The sequence below is a fragment of the Passer domesticus genome, chromosome 20 (assembly GCF_036417665.1).
Source record: "Passer domesticus isolate bPasDom1 chromosome 20, bPasDom1.hap1, whole genome shotgun sequence".
Taxonomy (NCBI): Eukaryota; Metazoa; Chordata; class Aves; order Passeriformes; family Passeridae; genus Passer; species Passer domesticus.
In genome coordinates this window covers 10405823-10423587 of record NC_087493.1, presented here as the reverse complement: position 1 = coordinate 10423587, position 17765 = coordinate 10405823, and the positions used below count along the sequence as shown (strand labels likewise).

Below are 17765 nucleotides of genomic sequence, written 5' to 3'. Positions count from 1 at the left end.
TTAATGACCAATCACCATCAGCTGTGTTGGACTCTGAGGAGTCAGTCACGAGTTTTTCATTATTATCTTGTTAAGCCTTTTGTCTGGATCCTTTCTCTATTCTTTAGTATAGTTTTACTGTAGCATTCTTTAATATAATATAATATCAAAATACAATAAATTAGCCTTCTAAGAACATGGAGTCAGATTCATTCATTCCTCCTTCGTCCTGGAGACCCCGAAAATACCACAGGACTCTTTCAGAAAGAGCAGCATTTTTTTAATAACAGTTTTCTCTCCAGTGGCACCTCCTTAAAAACAGCACTTGCCACCACAACAGACTTCCTTTCCCACCACTGCCTCAGGCTGGGGTCTCCAAATCCCATCCAGACCCTGGACATTTCTCCAGAGGAAAATCCAGCTGCAGCAAAGCTGCTGAGCAGGGAAAAGCTAACAGGCAGATTTCCCCCTTGCAGTTTGCTTTAAGGTGTTTGTTACCACATCCATTGGCAGCTCATCCCAAACCATGGACCCGGGAAGGGTCCTTGGGTGCTCTAACACACATTATTGTCAGTGGTGCTTCCCTTTGTCTTCACATCTTCAGGATGTATGAGGGATCTTTCATCCTCCTCAGCTAGCTTATTCCCCAACCTGAATGTCCCAAATCCTTGGAGTTTCCCCCAGACAGAAACCCTCAGCCAAGCTTTGACTTCTCTGGCAGCGTGTCTTTGCTCAGCCCCTGTGTAAAGGGGTTGCAAAGGGAATTGCTTTAGGAAGGGCCATTCCTTGCTCTCTCATTTGTAACATAACAGCCTGGGGTTTGGTTATTATTGCTGTTTTTAGCTGCTCTTGGCTTTTCATTGTTGCTTTTTTGATAGATGGGTTCAATTTTGCTGGCATATTGCTCAGGTTTGCAAGGCAGATGTTGCTGCAGCAGGATGGTGGCAGTGGGGTGGGCAGGGAGCAGCTCATCCCACACGGGGCCAGAGCCAAGGGGGCAGGCTGTGGGGGGCTGCAGCTGCTGGTGGCACACTGGTGAGCCTCAGTGGGGCTGCAGCCACCCCCCAGCCATCCCCCATTCCTCCTGGGAAGGACAGCACCGTGAGCTGTGGAGAGGGAAAGTGCTGAGGGTGGGTTTGTGTGCCACCAAATGATGGGGTGGGAATCTGGCCTTTTGTAGATGCTCTTGAGAAGGCTGACCTAGAGCAGAGGCTGGGCAGAGCTAAAGAATAAAGCAGGGATTTATGAAAAGGCCTCAATGGATCCTTGGGCAGCACAAGAGCCCAGCCAGGGCTGCACCCAAGATGAACCAAAATGGTCCCAAAATGCGCGAGCGCTCACGACCCCACCCAGGGCATTTTGGCACTCACGTGTCCCTCGTTCCCCCTCCGCAGGGAGCTGATGCCCAGGACTCTGGAGGGGCAGATCACCATGGAGAAGACCCCCAGCTACTTCGTCACCAAGGAGGCCCCGGCCCGCATCTCCTCCATGTCCAAGGGCACCAAGCTGATCGTGGTGGTGCGGGACCCCGTGACCAGAGCCATCTCGGACTACACCCAGACGCTCTCCAAGAAGCCTGACATCCCCACCTTCGAGAGCCTGACCTTCAAAAACAGGACTACGGGCCTGATCGACACCTCGTGGAGCGCCATCCAGATCGGCATCTACGCCAAGCACCTGGAGAACTGGCTGCTGCACTTCCCCATCGGGCAGATCCTCTTTGTCAGCGGGGAGAGGCTGATCAGCGACCCCGCGGGGGAGCTGGGCAGGGTCCAGGACTTTCTGGGCCTCAAGAGGATCATCACGGACAAACACTTCTACTTCAACAAAACCAAGGGCTTCCCGTGCCTGAAGAAGGCGGAGGGCAGCAGCAAACCCCACTGCCTGGGCAAGACAAAAGGCAGGACCCACCCTGACATCGACCAGGAGGTGGTGCAGAGGCTGAGGGACTTCTACCGGCCCTTCAACATGAAGTTCTACCAGATGACAGGGCAGGACTTCGGCTGGGACTGAGGCTGAAAAGAAATAATTTAAGAAAAGGAAAATATAATATAATATATATATTTTTTTTACGTATCAGTAGGGGGGGGAATATGGAAAAAAAAATAATAGCTGTGCTGAAACACGGTTTGCTCTGATTTGGTTTTTTTCTTTTTGTTTTAAACACTGCGTTGTTTCCTTTTTTCTCTCGGAGAAGAGGTGCTGTGTACACCCAAAAAAAGAGGCTGTGGGCAACAGCCTGGTCCTACTGACGTGAGCAGCTCAGTGGGCCCAAGGTTTAGCACTGCCTCTGTAAAAAAACACAGGTGCAAAGTTTTTAGCAGTGACAGGGGTGCTTGGGGTAGCTCAGAGTCTTCCTGAAAGTTCAGCCAGGTTTTGGCTTGCAAGGGCCATTTTGGCCAGACCTCACCACTTTTGACAATAAAACAAAGGTGGCTTAATACCTAATTTGGCTTTCCAAATGTTCCCTTAGGGGATTTTTTATTGCATGAAACATTTGGTGAATTTTGCTTCCACTTATCCAATTTTTTGTTTAACTTTTACCCCCCTTAAATCAAGTCCTTTTCATCAGCCAAGCTTATTTTTCCTCTTAAGGAAGCCAAAACCAATAATCCTTTGTTTTGTTTTGAGAGAAAATAATTTTGGTAGCCAAAAAGTGAAAGAACACAAATGATTCTTTTGACTCTATAATGAAAATTGCCAGGTAGTCAAAAAGCCTCATTCACAGGAGCTGGCTCTAAACCAATGTTCCCTATTGCATCCCTTTTGCTAATCTGACAGCAAAATGGTTTTCTAAGGGTTTTTATTTCCAAGGGGGGCCCATCTGAAGGGATTTTGGGGATGGGGAGGAGGTTCCACACTGAGATGATGCTGATGGCACCCCCTGAAGGTGTTGGGGGCACCCACCAGGCATGTGCAGGAAATTTCTTGGTGTCCAGTGGGCATGGTTTAAGCCATAATGATGAATGTTTTAAGTTGGGCCAGTCTTAAATAGGCTGGAGGAGGAGTTGGTTGGGAGAAGGTGAACAATAATCATGTCCAGAAAGAGGAATGAGAAAACAATACTTCTTTCCTAAAGGAGAGCTGAGGGGGAAGCTGGAAGGGTGTGAAGGGCTTTAAAAACTGTCAGGCAAAACCTTTACCACGTTTTTCTAGCTGGTGGAAATGTTTCAGTGACAGAAATCTGTTAGAGAAGCAGAGCCTTTTATTCCATGGGCTCATTTATCTGCTGGCTCTTATCTTCTGCATTTCTGAGCTCTGGGAGTGCCCAGTCACACCTTGGTGCATAAACCACATGGTACTGTTCCCTCTCCTGAGCCCTGAAGAATACCTGAGGGGGTAAAACAAACTGTGTGGGGATCCCCCAGGAATGTGGTCAGGAAGAAGCCTGGGGATGAAGTTCACTGGCTGCCTGCATACCAGAAAAAATACTAATAAAATCCCAGCAGAGCAGAGATTTCAGAGTCCAGAGGGAATGGGATCAGAACTTACAATTTCACCTGGGAGGCATTTCCACCTTGGAAAGCTGGGAAAAGAGTTTGGTGACCCTCTCAGCCTCACTGAGTTCCTCTGCACGTGCTGAGCCACAGCTTCTCCTGGCTGCCCTGAACCACCTTCCTCCTCAGCCCTGCACCCCTCCTGTTCCCAAAGATGCTGAGTCCTGGAACCTTCCCGTGCCCTCGAGACACAAACCCACAGGGTTCTGCATGCCAGGCCCCTTTCCCAAGGGAATGAAAATAGCTTCATTCAGCTGGTGAGGCCCCAGGAGCTTCTCCCACAGGTTCCCATGCCCCAGCTGGTAGAGAAGGGGTGATGGGCTGATGGCACCAAAGCCAGGCTGTGCTCAGCCCTCTGCCCTGGTGTGGCAGCTCAGTGCCATGTTCACTCCATCCACTGGTGCTTTCACCTCTGCCCCCATTTTTGTCCCATTTTTGGCCTTTTTTGGCAATGTGCCATGCCACATCTACATAAACACCTTACAGCAGAAAGGAGGATGAGGCACCACACTGACCCCCAACATCCCTTCTCTTGCCTGCCTCCCTTCAGCCCCTCAAAATTCATGCAAGACATGCCCTGCACAGATCAGAGGTGGTCACAGAGCTTTGGCTCCATGGGACCATGGTCCCTCGAGCATCAGAAGCTGGGAGAGCCTTGGGCTCTGGGTCATATTGTCACATTACCCCTCCCCAGTGTGTCACAGGAGGTGACAGGAGCAATCTGCCCATGCTGGTCAGAATGGGCATGAGGTGTAGCCAAAAGGGGGGATGGTGGGTAATTATTGGGACAAATATTCTGAGAGCAAGGTTTTGGGGCAGGAATGGGGGGTGGGCAGCCTCCCGTGCTGTGCTCTTTCATTCAAATGGAAAAACCAAAGTGGTAGCGAGGATGAGGCACCACAGACATAACCAAATGGTGCCAGCATCAGCAAGGCACAAAATCTGAGGTGTTCCCAGCTGAAAAGAAGATTTTAGCATGCCATTTCTTTGGTATTTCAAGGAGAATTAAGGGTGGCATAATACAGACATGCCTTTGACAAATGATTGTGGTTTAAGCCCAGCTGGGAACTCAGCCCCACTCACTCCACAGGCGAGACAGGGGAGAACTGGAAAAGTAAATCTAAGGAAACCTGTGGGTTGAGATAAAGACAATTTAATAGGTAAAGCAAGAGCTACACATACAAGCAAAGCAAACCAAGAAGTTAATTCCAGACTTCCCATGGGTGCTCAGATGCTCATGCCCAGGACAGCAGAGCTCCCTCACATTTGGAATGGTGACTTGGGAAGACAAACACCATCACTCCAGAAATTTCCTGCTTTGTTCTTTTCCCACTTTTATATGCTGAGCATGATTCCATATGGTCTGGACTATCCCTTGCAGCCAGCAGGGTCAGCTGTCCTGGCTGTGCCCCCTCCCAGCAGGGTCAGCTGTCCTGGCTGAGTCCCCTCCCAGCTCCTTGTGCACCCCCAGCCTCCTCACTGGAGGAGCAGGAAAAGCCTTGGTGCTGTGTAAGAACTGCTCAGCCCCACTGAAAACATCCCTGGGTTATCAGTACTGCTCCCAGCACAAATCCAAACCACAGTCCTATGAGCAAAATGAGCCCTACCCCAGCCAAAACCAGCAGACAAATATAAACATCGCTTACGAGTGTGATGTTTTAAAAAAATCAATAAGTTATATTGCTATTTTCTCCCACACAGTCACATTTGCACTACCATAAAGCAGCTTTATAGGGCCACAGGCTGGTCTCCCCATATTGCACAAGCTGCAGCAATACCAAGCATTTTTTACAGCTGAATATCTGCACCTGCCACCAAATCCCTGCCATTAAATCAGCAGAGCCTTGATATGTACACAAGCCCATCAAATGTGCCTTTAAAAACTCTTCCCAGCACATCAAGCTCAGCCACTTAGGAATAGTTTCCCCTAAATGCTCCAGTGTTTTACTCCCCCTCATTTCCAGGGGTTTGAATACCTTGTTGCACACCTTGTAAAGCTATTTAGGGATCTGGGGCTGTGATTGATTGGTTTTGATCTGGGCCATAAGTAGTTTTGAAAATCCCTCCGCATATGAACAATGGCTTTTAAAAAGAGGTCATGCAACCAAATTGCTTTGAACTCTAATAGCATTTAAGCCTCTAAACTCTTTAGGCTTATTTGAAAATCCAGTCATGAAGTTTAGATTATTTTAACCTAAGAAGAATTGAAGGTAAACTACTGAAAACCACATCCCTCTTGGGCCTGCAGTGCTGAGCACATGTATTGGAGGGGAAATCAAATCAAAAGTAGCTATAAATAAAAAGTGTTTTTCTTTAAAAAAAATAAAGGCAGAAAAATCAAAACATGAGAAAACATTTCTCATTAACTATGAGAAAATAATTAGGTTATTTAAAATGCTTCTGGTCTCAATAATAAAAAAATAAAAAACCAGCCAACCCACACCAACCTTTCTATCAGCATCAAGTGCCAGATTGATCATAAGAAGTTTTATACAGTGAAGGTGGTGAGGCCTCAGGAGGTGGATTCCCCATCCCTGGAAGTGTCTGAGGCCAGACTGGACTTGCTGGGATGGTGGAAGGTGTCCCTGGAATGAGATTGGCTTTGTGGTCCCTTCCAATCCAAACCATGCCATGGCTCCATGATCTCTGAGGAGACAGACACAGCCACAAATGGCAGCACAGCTCTCCTGCACTGAGACCACCAGGAGTGTGGGCTTGGGCGTGCTGAGCACCAAGATTGCCCCAAAATCTTCAAAAATAATATTTTTCCCCCACTGCTGTTGAAATGCTTTGGCACAGGCTCGTAGAGCTCAGTTCATTGAAGGTGAGAGCTCCCTTTAACCCATCAGCAACAGCTTTCAGCCAAACCTGGAGGGTGGGGAAGCTTTTTGCTCTGTTTCAACTGAAAAATCCAGAGAAGTGGGGTTTTCTTTACCAGTGCAGTTTGGCAGGGCAATACCAGGTCTGTCTGCTGCTGTGAAATCCATCCCTGTCATTCCTGGAAGGACAAGGATGGGGCTGCTGTGCCCGTGGCATCCTTGGTGCTGATCTTGTGCCACAGGGAATTTTCTCAGCTGCTGTGGAAATGCTGCCACTCAATGATCTGTGCCGTTAAAAGGAGTTTATACATCATGGAGATCAGTGGGTGAGGCTCCTCTGCCTGAGGTCAGGGTGGCCTTTGGGTGCAGCACTAAGGAATCAAATTTCCTGCAATAATTTGGCCTTTCCTACCCTTCACAGGGTGATTCTGGCTTGCACTGATTCTCAGTTCTCCCACATACACACTTGACATCAATTCTCCAGATGAAGGGGAACTATTGCCCATTTTCCTAACCATTAAAACATTCCTTGGTTGTATACAGCAGTTTCTGGGTTTTGTCTCCTCTCTCCCCTTCACTTGGTGATACTGTCATCCTTCTCCCTTTGGTGCTATTTCAATATGAAAAAAATTATTTTATTTAATTTAAGAATGAAAAAGCACACATTTAATAAAGTCTACGGGTACTGACAGGCTGTGCTCTCGTTTTGCTGGTGGCAGCAACCTGGAAAGAAGGGGCAGGTTTATGAAAAAAAGAGGAAAACCACAAAATTACCCATTTGTGTTTGATTTTAGTCTCCTAACTCACTCCACAGCTCTGCCTTCTGTAAACTCCCCAGTGGCATCACTGGCATTGCTGCCATGCCTCTTGTCTTCCACCACATCAAGGTCAATGCCATACTCCTTTCTTTGAATTGCAAAAATCCTCCAAAATTCGGGTCTCCCCATCTCCCCCAGTGCTCCCCCCTTTGCTGGCCCTGGCCCTGCCACGTCCACAGCATTTCTCCACTGAGATGGAAGAATTCCTGCTTGCCCTGACCTGGGTAGTTCAGCATTGTCCCACTTCACAGTGTGTGAAACCTGAGGGGAAAGGAATTCCTCAAGAAATATATACAGTGGAGAAGCCCCCCTGTATCAGGTTTGCTGTGTGGTCAAGTAAAATGATATTCTATTTACTTTTTTAGATGTATAAACAGATTAAGTCCCAGGGAAAATATGCTCCCAAACTTCATAATATTTTATTAAACCACTGAAGTTTAATATAATCTTTTGGCTTCCAGAGAAAAATTTTCCATTTCTTTTCTGAGCACCTTTGATTTTATTTTCTTTTAATTACGGTTATCCGGAGTTAACAATCTGAGGTTTGCACTCCACCCAGAAAGAACTATCCAGATTAGGAGCGGGGAATTCTGCTGAAATACAGAAATATCCATGTGGTGGTAAGAAGTCAACAACACCTGGGCAGAAAACTCTGGAGCAGCCAATGTGCAGCATTAATTCTGCTCAGCCAGGCAGTAACGAGGCTGCATTCCTCAGTTCACAGTATTTATTACCTAAAATATTGGCCAGCCATGGCTTTTGGGAAGAGTTTTACCTCCTTCATCTTCTGCCTGTCCACGCTGCCCCTCCATCCTGGGGAAAGCTCTCCTTAACTCAGCTCCAGCCCTGACATGGGCACAGCTCTGGATCATCATCCATCGGGGTGTGAAGCTGCAGGAGAAGGCCAGCACCACACTGAGCCTCCAGCACACAGCTTGGCCCCTGACCTGCTGGTTCTGCTGGCCAAGGAATGCCCTACAGGCAGCCTGGCTCGTGGGGAAAGCTGCTGGGAGCCAAGCAAAGCCCCTCGAGAAAGACCCAGCACCTGCATCTCCACATTGCTCATTAGGAATAATAATGGCCATCATGGTGTTGTGGTTCTTCAGACAGCTGTGTGGCTTCTGGGGGCCAAACTCGCTGGTGTGAGCGTTGCCCGAGGTGCTCAGTGCAGAGAGGAACTTCAAATGCTGCTTGTCAGCCCCACCAATGTGTCCCTGCAGCCCAGATCAACTTCTGGAGAGGGAGATGAGCTCCTGGAAATGGAGATCAGCCCTGGAGATGGAGATCAGCCCTGGAGATGGAGATCAGCTCTGGAAATGGAGATCAGCTCCTGGAAATGGAGATCAGCCCTGGAGATGGAGATCAGCTCCTGGAGATGGAGATCAGCCCTGGAGATGGAGATCAGCCCTGGAGATGGAGATCAATCCTGGAAATGGAGATCAGCTCCTGGAAATGGAGATCAGCTCCTGGAGATGGAGATCAATCCTGGAGATGGAGATCAGCTCTGGAGATGGAGATCAGCTCCTGGAGATGGAGATCAGCTCCTGGAGATGGAAGGTTTTTCTCCCCAAACACAGCAGCCTCTCTGAGTTTCTCCATCAGTGCCAAGGCAATGCTGAGGCTGTAGGTTAGACTTGCTTGGCCAGAGTTTCTCCAGCTCATTTCTTTTGCTCTTCCACCAGCTGCTGTGATTTAGGGGTGAGAGCAGCAGTCTAAAGGAAAGGACTGAGAGGCATTGGCGGGGGAGCACTTCCCTTCCCTTGGAGGAGAATCCACAGATTTTTCTCCAGCTCACTACTGGGCACCCCCATGGCTGGGCACAGAGAACATTCTCTTGGGCAGGACAGGTTTGAGAGTGCAGAGGAAAGAGGCCAAATGCATCCTACTGACAGGGCAAGCACAGTCACCAATCTAATTACTGACCTTTCTGCTCCCCAGGGCTCTGCCAGTGCAAAATGGGCACCAGTGGTGTGCTGGCATCCACGGCTTTGGGATGTGCAGGGCTGTCTGTGCCCTGAGCAGAGGCGGGCTCCAAGAGGAGCAGGGCTGGTGGAGGCAGAGGGAGCATCCCAGCAGCACCACCAGACCTGATGGAATGCCAGGAGCCATCTCCTTGCTGGGTTTTACTCAGCTCTGTTTAGTTCTGACAGGGTCTGTTGGCCCTACAGTCCAAGAATTGCAATTTAGGGGCACATCCTGTCCCACAGGCACATCCCCATGGGAATTATAAAAGCCAAAACCAATGGCAATGACACACCACGACTCAAAAATCCCCTCACTGCTCCCCTTTCCTTTGACTCAAACCCAGTGTTGTCCTCAGACCTAACTCCTTCATTTTTCCCCAAGGAGAAGATTCAAGGTTAAATGAAGAAATTATTTGTATGACTTCTCCTGGGAGCTGCTGGGGCTCAGGGCACAGCCAGCTCTGCCTGTATAAATTGGATATTAACCCTGAGTGAGCAAGATGGGAGCTCTCCCTGACCTGCAGTGACCCTGGTGTCTGGAGGATGCTGCTGATGCAGTAAAGGGCTGCTCATGCACATCTGGGATCATATCTGGGCTTTCACCAGCTTAGAAAATTGACCTTTTTCCAGCAGAGTCTGGTCCCAGATGCAGCATTCCACAGCAGATCCCAGAATGGTTTGGGTGGGAAGGGACCTTAAAGATTATCTCATTCCACCCCCCTGCCATGGGCAGGGACATTTTCCACTGTCCCAGGCTGCTCCAAGCCCTGTCCAGCCTGGCCTTGGACACTTCCAGGGATGCAGCAGCCACAGCTGCTCTGGGATCCCAGGGAATGGGCATCCAAAGTCAGAGTTTGATGTCTGAACCACCCAAACCCCTGTCAGACACGAAGTGCCCTGGATGGGGAGGGCATGGGGACAGGGAGGGGCTCGTGGTGCACGTTGGACCCTGGGCATTGTCACTGCAGAGGGCAGTGCCACTGCCTGGACAGCCAAACCACCCCACCAGCCTGGGAAATTCATCCTGCTTTGACACCCCATATTTTACCAGCTTCACTGAAGAGAAAATTGTCATATGCTTCCACTTTTCGAGGAGCTGAGCTGTCCTTTTGATAGCAGCTGCCAGCATAAATATACATGAGAAACAGGTTTTCAGTTCCTGAAAAATGTCTAAAAATTGTAAACAATCCCCAAGTCATATGGGGATAAACAGTCAGAATTTTAATATTGTTTATAGTTTAAAAAAGCAACAGTTGTCTGAGTCGAGTCAAGCCAAGTCCTTTTGAATAGATAATTTTGAAACATTTGGTTTCAATTCTCCCAAACCTTCCGTAGAAAAGTCCCATTCATGGAATATTTAGCTTACAATTCAAAATGAAAAGTATTACAGAGTAGAAAACTGGATTTTCTATTTTAAAAAACAAATGGCCTCAGATACTGAACCATCTTGAAAACCCTTTTTAGAAAAAAAAGGAGAAACAAAACCACTCAGCCAAGAAGTTTATCCAGGCTGTTCTTCTCCTGCTGAAAATTCCAGTTTTGCTGAGTTAGTTATTTGTTTCACTTAACAAACAGGAATATTCCATCAAAAATACAGCCCTGCTTGTCAGGCTGAGAGCAGACACGGCCCTCCCTGTCCCCCACCCTCCAGCACAGAGGTTCTGGAATGGGGAGAGTGGAAAAGAGAGTTCTTTAATTTCCTTTTCGCATTAGAGTTCATTAGGAAAAATCCAGAGGCCCCTCATTGTGCCTGAATTTGCATGTCTTCTGTGGATGTTTAAATTATATTTTCCTGTGTTTGTTTGGATTTTTTTTGGTGGTTTTTTTTCCCTGTTTCATGTGTCTTTCCTGTGTCACTGACACTGGATTGCTTCCCTGCTCACAATTAATTCCTGAAATAATTTATTTCACTTCTGTTACTGTTCCTCAGCTGGATGACAGAATTTTCTAGTTGTGTTGGTGGGAAATTATTTATTTAAGCTCTTTGTTGGTATTAGGGAATAATCAGCTGAGTTACATGGCAGGACTCCTTCTCCCAGGCTGGGTAAGACATTTCTCAGGAAGAAAGGAAAAATTACTAAAGAGCTTTACTGGATGCATTTTGGATGCTTCACTTTCCCTCCTAAAATCATAGAATAACTAAGTTTGGAAAAGCCCTCTAAGATCATCAAATCCAACCATTAACCCAGCACTGCCAGGTCCACCACTAAACCATGTCCCCAGGGGCCACATTTGCACATTTTTTAACACTCCCAGGGATGGTGATTCCACCATTTCCCTGGGCAAAAATGCACCAGATCTGATGGTTTTTTGAACCAGAATTTAATTCTTTACTCAGAGGGTGGGCAGGCCCTGGCACAGGGTGCCCAGGGAAGCTGTGGTTGCCTCTGGATCCCTGGCAGTGCCCAAGGCCACGTTGGATGGGGGCTGGAAGAACCTGGGGCAGTGAGAGGTGTCCCTGCCATGGCAGGGGTGGCACTGGATGGGCTTTGAGGTCCCTTCCAACAAAAACCATTCTGTGATTCTAACAAATCAATTGACATTTTTGTTTGATTTATTGTTGCTGTCCTCTGATCCAGATCTCCTAGATGCACACCAAGGGGGGTTCATGTGGGACACTGGAGCATTTGGAGCTCAGGCAAACCCTCCGTGCAGAGGATCAGAGAGTTCCTGCCCTGAAACACAGCGGAGACAACAGAAAAGAAAGAAAAAAAGGGCTCCCAGATGTTTCACTTGACTTTCTATCAGGCTCTTCGCTACCTGTGTGGCCTTGGCAGAGCACTGGGGTTCCTTGGATGCGAGCTCCCTCGCTCCTGTTGGATCCATCCCAAGGTGGGGAGCTGGCTGGTGCTCAGAGAGGAGAAGCCAAGCTGCAGCTATTTCCTCCTTCCTCTCCCAGCCCGTAGGCTGTGCTCCAGTATCTCTGCTGAGGGAATAAGTTTTTTGTTCATCACATGAGATGAAGATAGGCGGGATGAAAGGGAAGCTTCAGGGAGCTGCAGGTGGCGAGACCCCGCTGGAGTGACTGGAGTGCAGCAGCTGTCTCTGTAGGGCTCATCCTGCAGAATTTGTGCTTCACCCCCTTCTCTATTCCATCTCCAGCCTCAATGGAGCAGTGAGGTTTTCCACCCTTCCTTCCCCCAGCCCTTCTCCCCCTCAGACCCAGGCACTCCCTGTGGGTTTGGGCACTGGCTGGGCACACTGCTCACCCAGAGCTGCCCACACACTGCTTGCAGAAAACACTGACTGAACACTGACTGAGCACTGACTAATTCTGTCAGATACAGGCTTTGGGGATTTCCATGCCCAGCCCTTGGCCCTCATCCTTCCATGTGCCAATCACCCAAACCCAGAATGAAGCAGATGAATGAGCTCCAGGGTGTAAAAATTACCCTCTGCCGTAGTAATCTCAGTTCCAATTTACTGGCACATAAACTACCAGTTTCCCTTGGTTACTCCCTGTTGGGAACTCCTTTTCCAAGCTCTCCTTCCTTTCCAGCACCACCACACCCATGTCCAGACAGACATGACACCAAGAACTGCTGCAAATCTCCGTGCACAGAGGGTGTAGCTCCATCCTCAGGCTTAGATTCAGGCACTTGGAATTGGAAGCAGAGACACTCAATCATCCTCCTGTTCTTTTTATAAGACATCCAGCCAGGTTTGGGAGGTTTTGGTAGATGGGTGGACAGCTGATCTCTGCAAAGTGTTCTGAGAGCCAGCTCAAAGGGGATTTTGTATTCCAAGACAACTGGAGAAAATTTCTGCTTTTACATCAAATTCCTGGCTACTTTTTGGCAGCAGGCTCCCACACATAAGGTCTTGTTTGAAGATTCCTGCACTTGGCATCCTTGCACTCAGCTTAGGTGCTGCAGCACATCCACATCAGCTCACATCCACCCCAGCAAGGTCCTGCTCCTTCTTCTCCCTCTCCATGCTGCCAGTCAGGAGCTGAGCTGGTGTCCTGCAGCTGGTGGGTCCAGCAGGCCCTGCAGCTGCTTCAAGCTGCAAGGTTCAGTCTCCAAAGAGCCAGAGCAGACTGTGGATGGTGCTGGCTGGGACTTGGAGGCAGGGAACCTCTCCTGCCAGGGCCCTGTGCTTGTTTCCACACCGAGTGAGCTCTAATGGGAAATGACAGCTCATGAAAGCTGCTATTCATGGCCCTCTAAAGAGCTCATTACCCCTGCTCATCCCAGCCCCTCTGTGAGATTCACTCTGGCTGGACTCCAAGCCCAGAGCCGGCAGTGTCTGGAGAATCCGTGGCAGCCACAGGAGCTGGAGCTGCACCAGGGTTTTCCATCAGTGCATCCCAGCTGCCCTGGAGCACAGCCACAAGCTGGGTCCTGCCCCACTGCAGGGCCAAGGCACATCCCAGCCCTCCTGTGCAGCTCATGATGTGGTTTTGGTGGGACTCTGATGGCCACCTGGTCTGTGCAGGTTTCTTCAGTGTCTGAGTACCTCCACGAATCACTCCAGATGTGTTCGTGCCTTGGGACACACACACACTGCAGGCTCAACATCAAGGGATTTTTCCAGAGAATGTGAATGCCACAGTCCATCTCCTGGGACAAGCCCTCCCTCCCCACCTTGGCACTGGCTGGAAATGCTGCCCAGGAGGGAGCTCTGGAGCCTGTCCCTGCCGTGGGGTGCTGTCTGAGGGATGCTCGTGCTCCATCAGCTGTCAAAGCCAAGGGGGTGGCCTGGGATGGACCAAATGGGTGTCACCAGGTTCCTAAGGCCAGGTGCCAAAACTGAACCAGCCACCAACCTGAGGAGAAGCAGGAGCACTGAAAGGTGCCTGGGGTAAATTCACAGCACAGCATCAATTCCATCCCCGCTATCCTGCAGCCAGCAAAGCTGCTTTTTGTGTCTGGCTGTCAAACAAGACCAATCCAACTCTTCTGGCACACAGTAACACTCTGTCTTCCATTGTGGGGGGAGAGGAAGGGGCTCCAAAGAGCCACCACTAACACATGTAGCCAAATACTACCTCATTGCTTTGGTGCCTGCCCATATCTATCACCTACTCATCTTCCCTTCAGCTTTTTGCTAAACCTACAGCACGCAGATTTTAGCCATCCCTCTTTGGTGCTGTCACAGTGGAAACCTTCACATCCAGAGGAGCCCCGTGCTCAGCTCTTCCATGGGAGTGGGACACTGTGGAAAAGTGGGTTGGGGGCACCTCGAGCTGCTGCTACTGCTCTGAAGAGGAAGGACCAAGGGATCTGTGTCTCCCTGGAAGGATTTACATTTCCACAGCAGACTTTCAACAGCATTAACAACCAAAGCCTGCACAGAAAAATGTCTATTTGTGGGTAATAAAGGCAGACAGATGCCCCCTGCATGCAAACTGCCAGTGCCTTGGAGACAAGAGGCTCTAAATAAATAATAACAAATCCTAGAGCTGAATGCACAGTTACTATTTGCATCATAAATAAATGAGGAGGGTTTTATTTACTCATTCTGGGGACAGAGCACAAACCAGAGGAAATCCTCAGAGCTCCCACACCAGAGATTGTCATTAGCTCAGCACAACTGCTCTGTCCTGCAGCTGTCTGCCCCAGGAGATGCACTCAGTGCTCATCACTGAGAGGAAGAACCACACAATCTTGTATTTGGGGGGTTCCCAGACAAAGAAAGGAATGATGAATCTGACTCCATGTTCTCAGAAGGCTAATTTATTATGATCTATATCATATTAAAGAATACTAAACTAAACCATACTAAAGAATAGAGAAAGGATACAGACAGAAGGCTAAAAAGATAATAATGAAAAACTCATTACTCTCTCCAGAGCCTTGACACAGCTTGGCTGTAATTGGTCAATAAGTCAAAAACAATTCACATGAAACCAATGAAACAATCACCTGTTGGATAAACAATCTCCAACCACATTCCAAAGCAGCAAAACACAGGAGAAGCAAATGAGTTAATACTGTTTTCCTTTTTCTCTGAGGCTTCCCTGGAGAAAAATCCTGGCTGAAGGGATTTTTCCAGAAAATATGACGGTGGCACACACACACACAAGGCCTCCATGAGACTGGAGAGCTGCTGGGAAGCAGGGAAAGTGACCTGGGAATCCTGGTCAGTGGACAAGAGCCAGCAGTGCCCTGGCAGCCAGGAGGACCAGCCGTGTCCTGGGGGCATCAGGCAAGGGAGGGGATTGTCCCTCTCTGCTCTGCACTGGAATGGCCTCACCTCGAGTGCTGTGTGCACCACAATAAAATAAAGACATTAAACTGTTAGAAAGCATCCAAAGGAGGCCATGAAGATGCTGAAGGGCCTTGAGGAGAAGCCATGTGAGGAGCAGCTTGCTCTGTTCAGCTGGAGAAGGCTGAGGGGAAACCTCAGGCAGCTGCAACTTGCTGGAGGACAGCTGCCCTGAGGATGGGTGACAGCTCAGCCACAGCAAACTGATTTGGTTTTCCAGTAAAACATTCATTTTAAGCTCAAAATAAGGTTGGTTTACCTTCTGGGACGTGCACATTGGTGTAGGGCCTTTTGCTGTAGAAGGAGGATAGGTTTCCTATGGGCCCTGGTGGGTTATTTATTCATAGAAATGCAGAATGATTTGGTTTGGAAGGGGCTCCAAGGAAGAATCCCACTCCCCTGCCATGTGCAGGGACACCTTCCATTATCTCAGGCTGCTCCAAGCCCTGTCCAGCCTGGCCTTGGACACTTCCAGGGATCCGGGGGCAGCCACAGCTGCTCTGGGCACTCTGACACACTTTATCATCCTTCCTCCTAACTCACCATGCTCAAAAATGATTTTATTTCTCTGTAAAGTGTGACCACCTCCAGCTTTCCCCCCAGCTGCTGGTTAGCAGAGGAGCTGGAAGATGTCCCTGTGCACCCCAAGCAGCTCCCAGAGCACGGCAGGGCTGGGACCATCCCCAGCAGGATATTCCTCCCTTCCCTCCCCACCCTCAGCTTTTGCATGGCAAAGCAGGGAGGTGCTGGAAATGCAAAGGGAGTCTCCATCAGCTGCTGCTCCTCTCACCAGCCTCCCTTAACCCCAGGCAGGACCAACCAGCCCCTGGGGCAGGCTCATGCCCATCCATTGCTGATGTCCATGTTTTATTTGTCCATGTTTCATCCCTGGGGATGATGGCAAGGAGGAAACCCCCCAGTGACCAACACAAGCATGCCTCTGGCAGCGTGGGCTGTGTTGTGTGAGTGTCAAGCTTTTCAGCTTCCCAGGAAGAAAGCCAACACTGTGTGCAGAGTGGGAGAGCTCTCAGAGAAATCCCCTCAGCCTGGTGTTTCTTTTACTCTGCCAGGAACCAAAACAGCCCTGGGATTTTCCTTATGAGCGTTGATTTTGGAGGTTTCCCTTAGCTGAATCATTACTTGTTATGGCACTGAGTGACTGTTCTGCCTGGCTCTGTGCCACCTCCATGGCAGTGGCCACGTTCTGTAACGCTTTGGGTTTCCCCATTAGAGGAGAGCAAGCCTGCCCACGTTTCCTTGGCAGAAAAGCAGGCTATGACATGAGGTCTGTGGCCAAAAATCACCATAAATCCAATGCTATTTCATTTTAAATGACAGCTCCATTTACACTGTGGTGGGAATGAAGAAAGGCCTTCCCCTACAATCCTATTTGTTTATTTTTCCGTGCTCATTACTAACGAGCACAACAGCAAGTTTTTTACACCACGTCAAGCCATCCCATTACAGTAAACTCTCTCTGTGTTGCATGAGCAGCTAGACACATGAATAATTTAATCATGGTTTAAACAACATTAAACTAAAAGTTTAATCAAGACCAACTATGACATCTTTCCCTAAAAGAATTACAGGCCAAGGCTCTGGCTCTGGTTTCACTGCACTAGAAGGACACACAAATCCTCAGTGAGGTTTCAAACAGACCAGGGAACCTCACCCAGCTGCAGCAGGAGGAGCAAGGGAAGAGCCAGGCAGGAGCTTGGTGCTCCTGTGCTGTGCTTGCTGCAAAGATGGAAATACCACGGAAAATGCAAGGAAAAGGTGCAGAGTAGCTCAGCTAGTGGATATGAAATGAGCAAAAACACTTGGGGTAATCAGAGACCACTGGGAGGAGGAACCATGTGGGAAAATCACAACTCAGGGAGGAAAATCACAGCCCAGGCAGTGGGAGAAACCTGGTGAATCAAACCATGCAGGAAGGATCATCCATGAACATAGAGAGGGTCATCCATGAGCAAACACAGAAAGGATCATCCATGAAAAAACACATAGAGGATCACCCATGAATAAACAGAGAAAGGATCATCCATGAGCACAGAGAGGATCATCCATGAACAAACAGAGATGGAAATATGAAAAGATGGAAACAAACACAGATGAACAAACGCAGAGAGGGTCATCCATGAGCAGACAGGGAGAGGGGCATTCATGAACAGACACAGAAAGGGCCATCCATGAACAAAACCAGAAAGGATCATCCATGAAAAAAACAAAGAGAGGATCATCCATGAACACAAGAGATGGAAATCCCATGGAAAGATGGAATCAAACAATTGAAAAAACACAGAGAATGTCATCCATCAACAAACACAGAGAGGGTCATCCATGAGCAAACACAGACAGGATCATCCCTGAACACCTGCTGGTCTCACCAAAGGACCAGAGAACCACATTCCTCTCATTCTGTGTGGGAGCCCTCAAACAGCTGAGGTCAAAATACATGCAACACACTGGCACATTTCT

General features: G+C 48.7%; 1 protein-coding gene across 1 annotated transcript in view; it reads left to right on the top strand.

Annotated features, from left to right (window-relative positions):
- Window positions 1-6984, top strand: part of HS3ST3A1 (heparan sulfate-glucosamine 3-sulfotransferase 3A1) — a 31536-nt gene extending 24552 nt beyond the window's left edge. Inside the window, exon 2 of the mRNA XM_064395631.1 lies at window positions 1374-6984. Coding sequence (XP_064251701.1) covers window positions 1374-1992 — 619 coding nt within the window. The 3' untranslated portion in view covers window positions 1993-6984. The remainder of the gene's footprint in view (window positions 1-1373) is intronic.
- Window positions 6985-17765: the final 10781 nt, after the last annotated feature.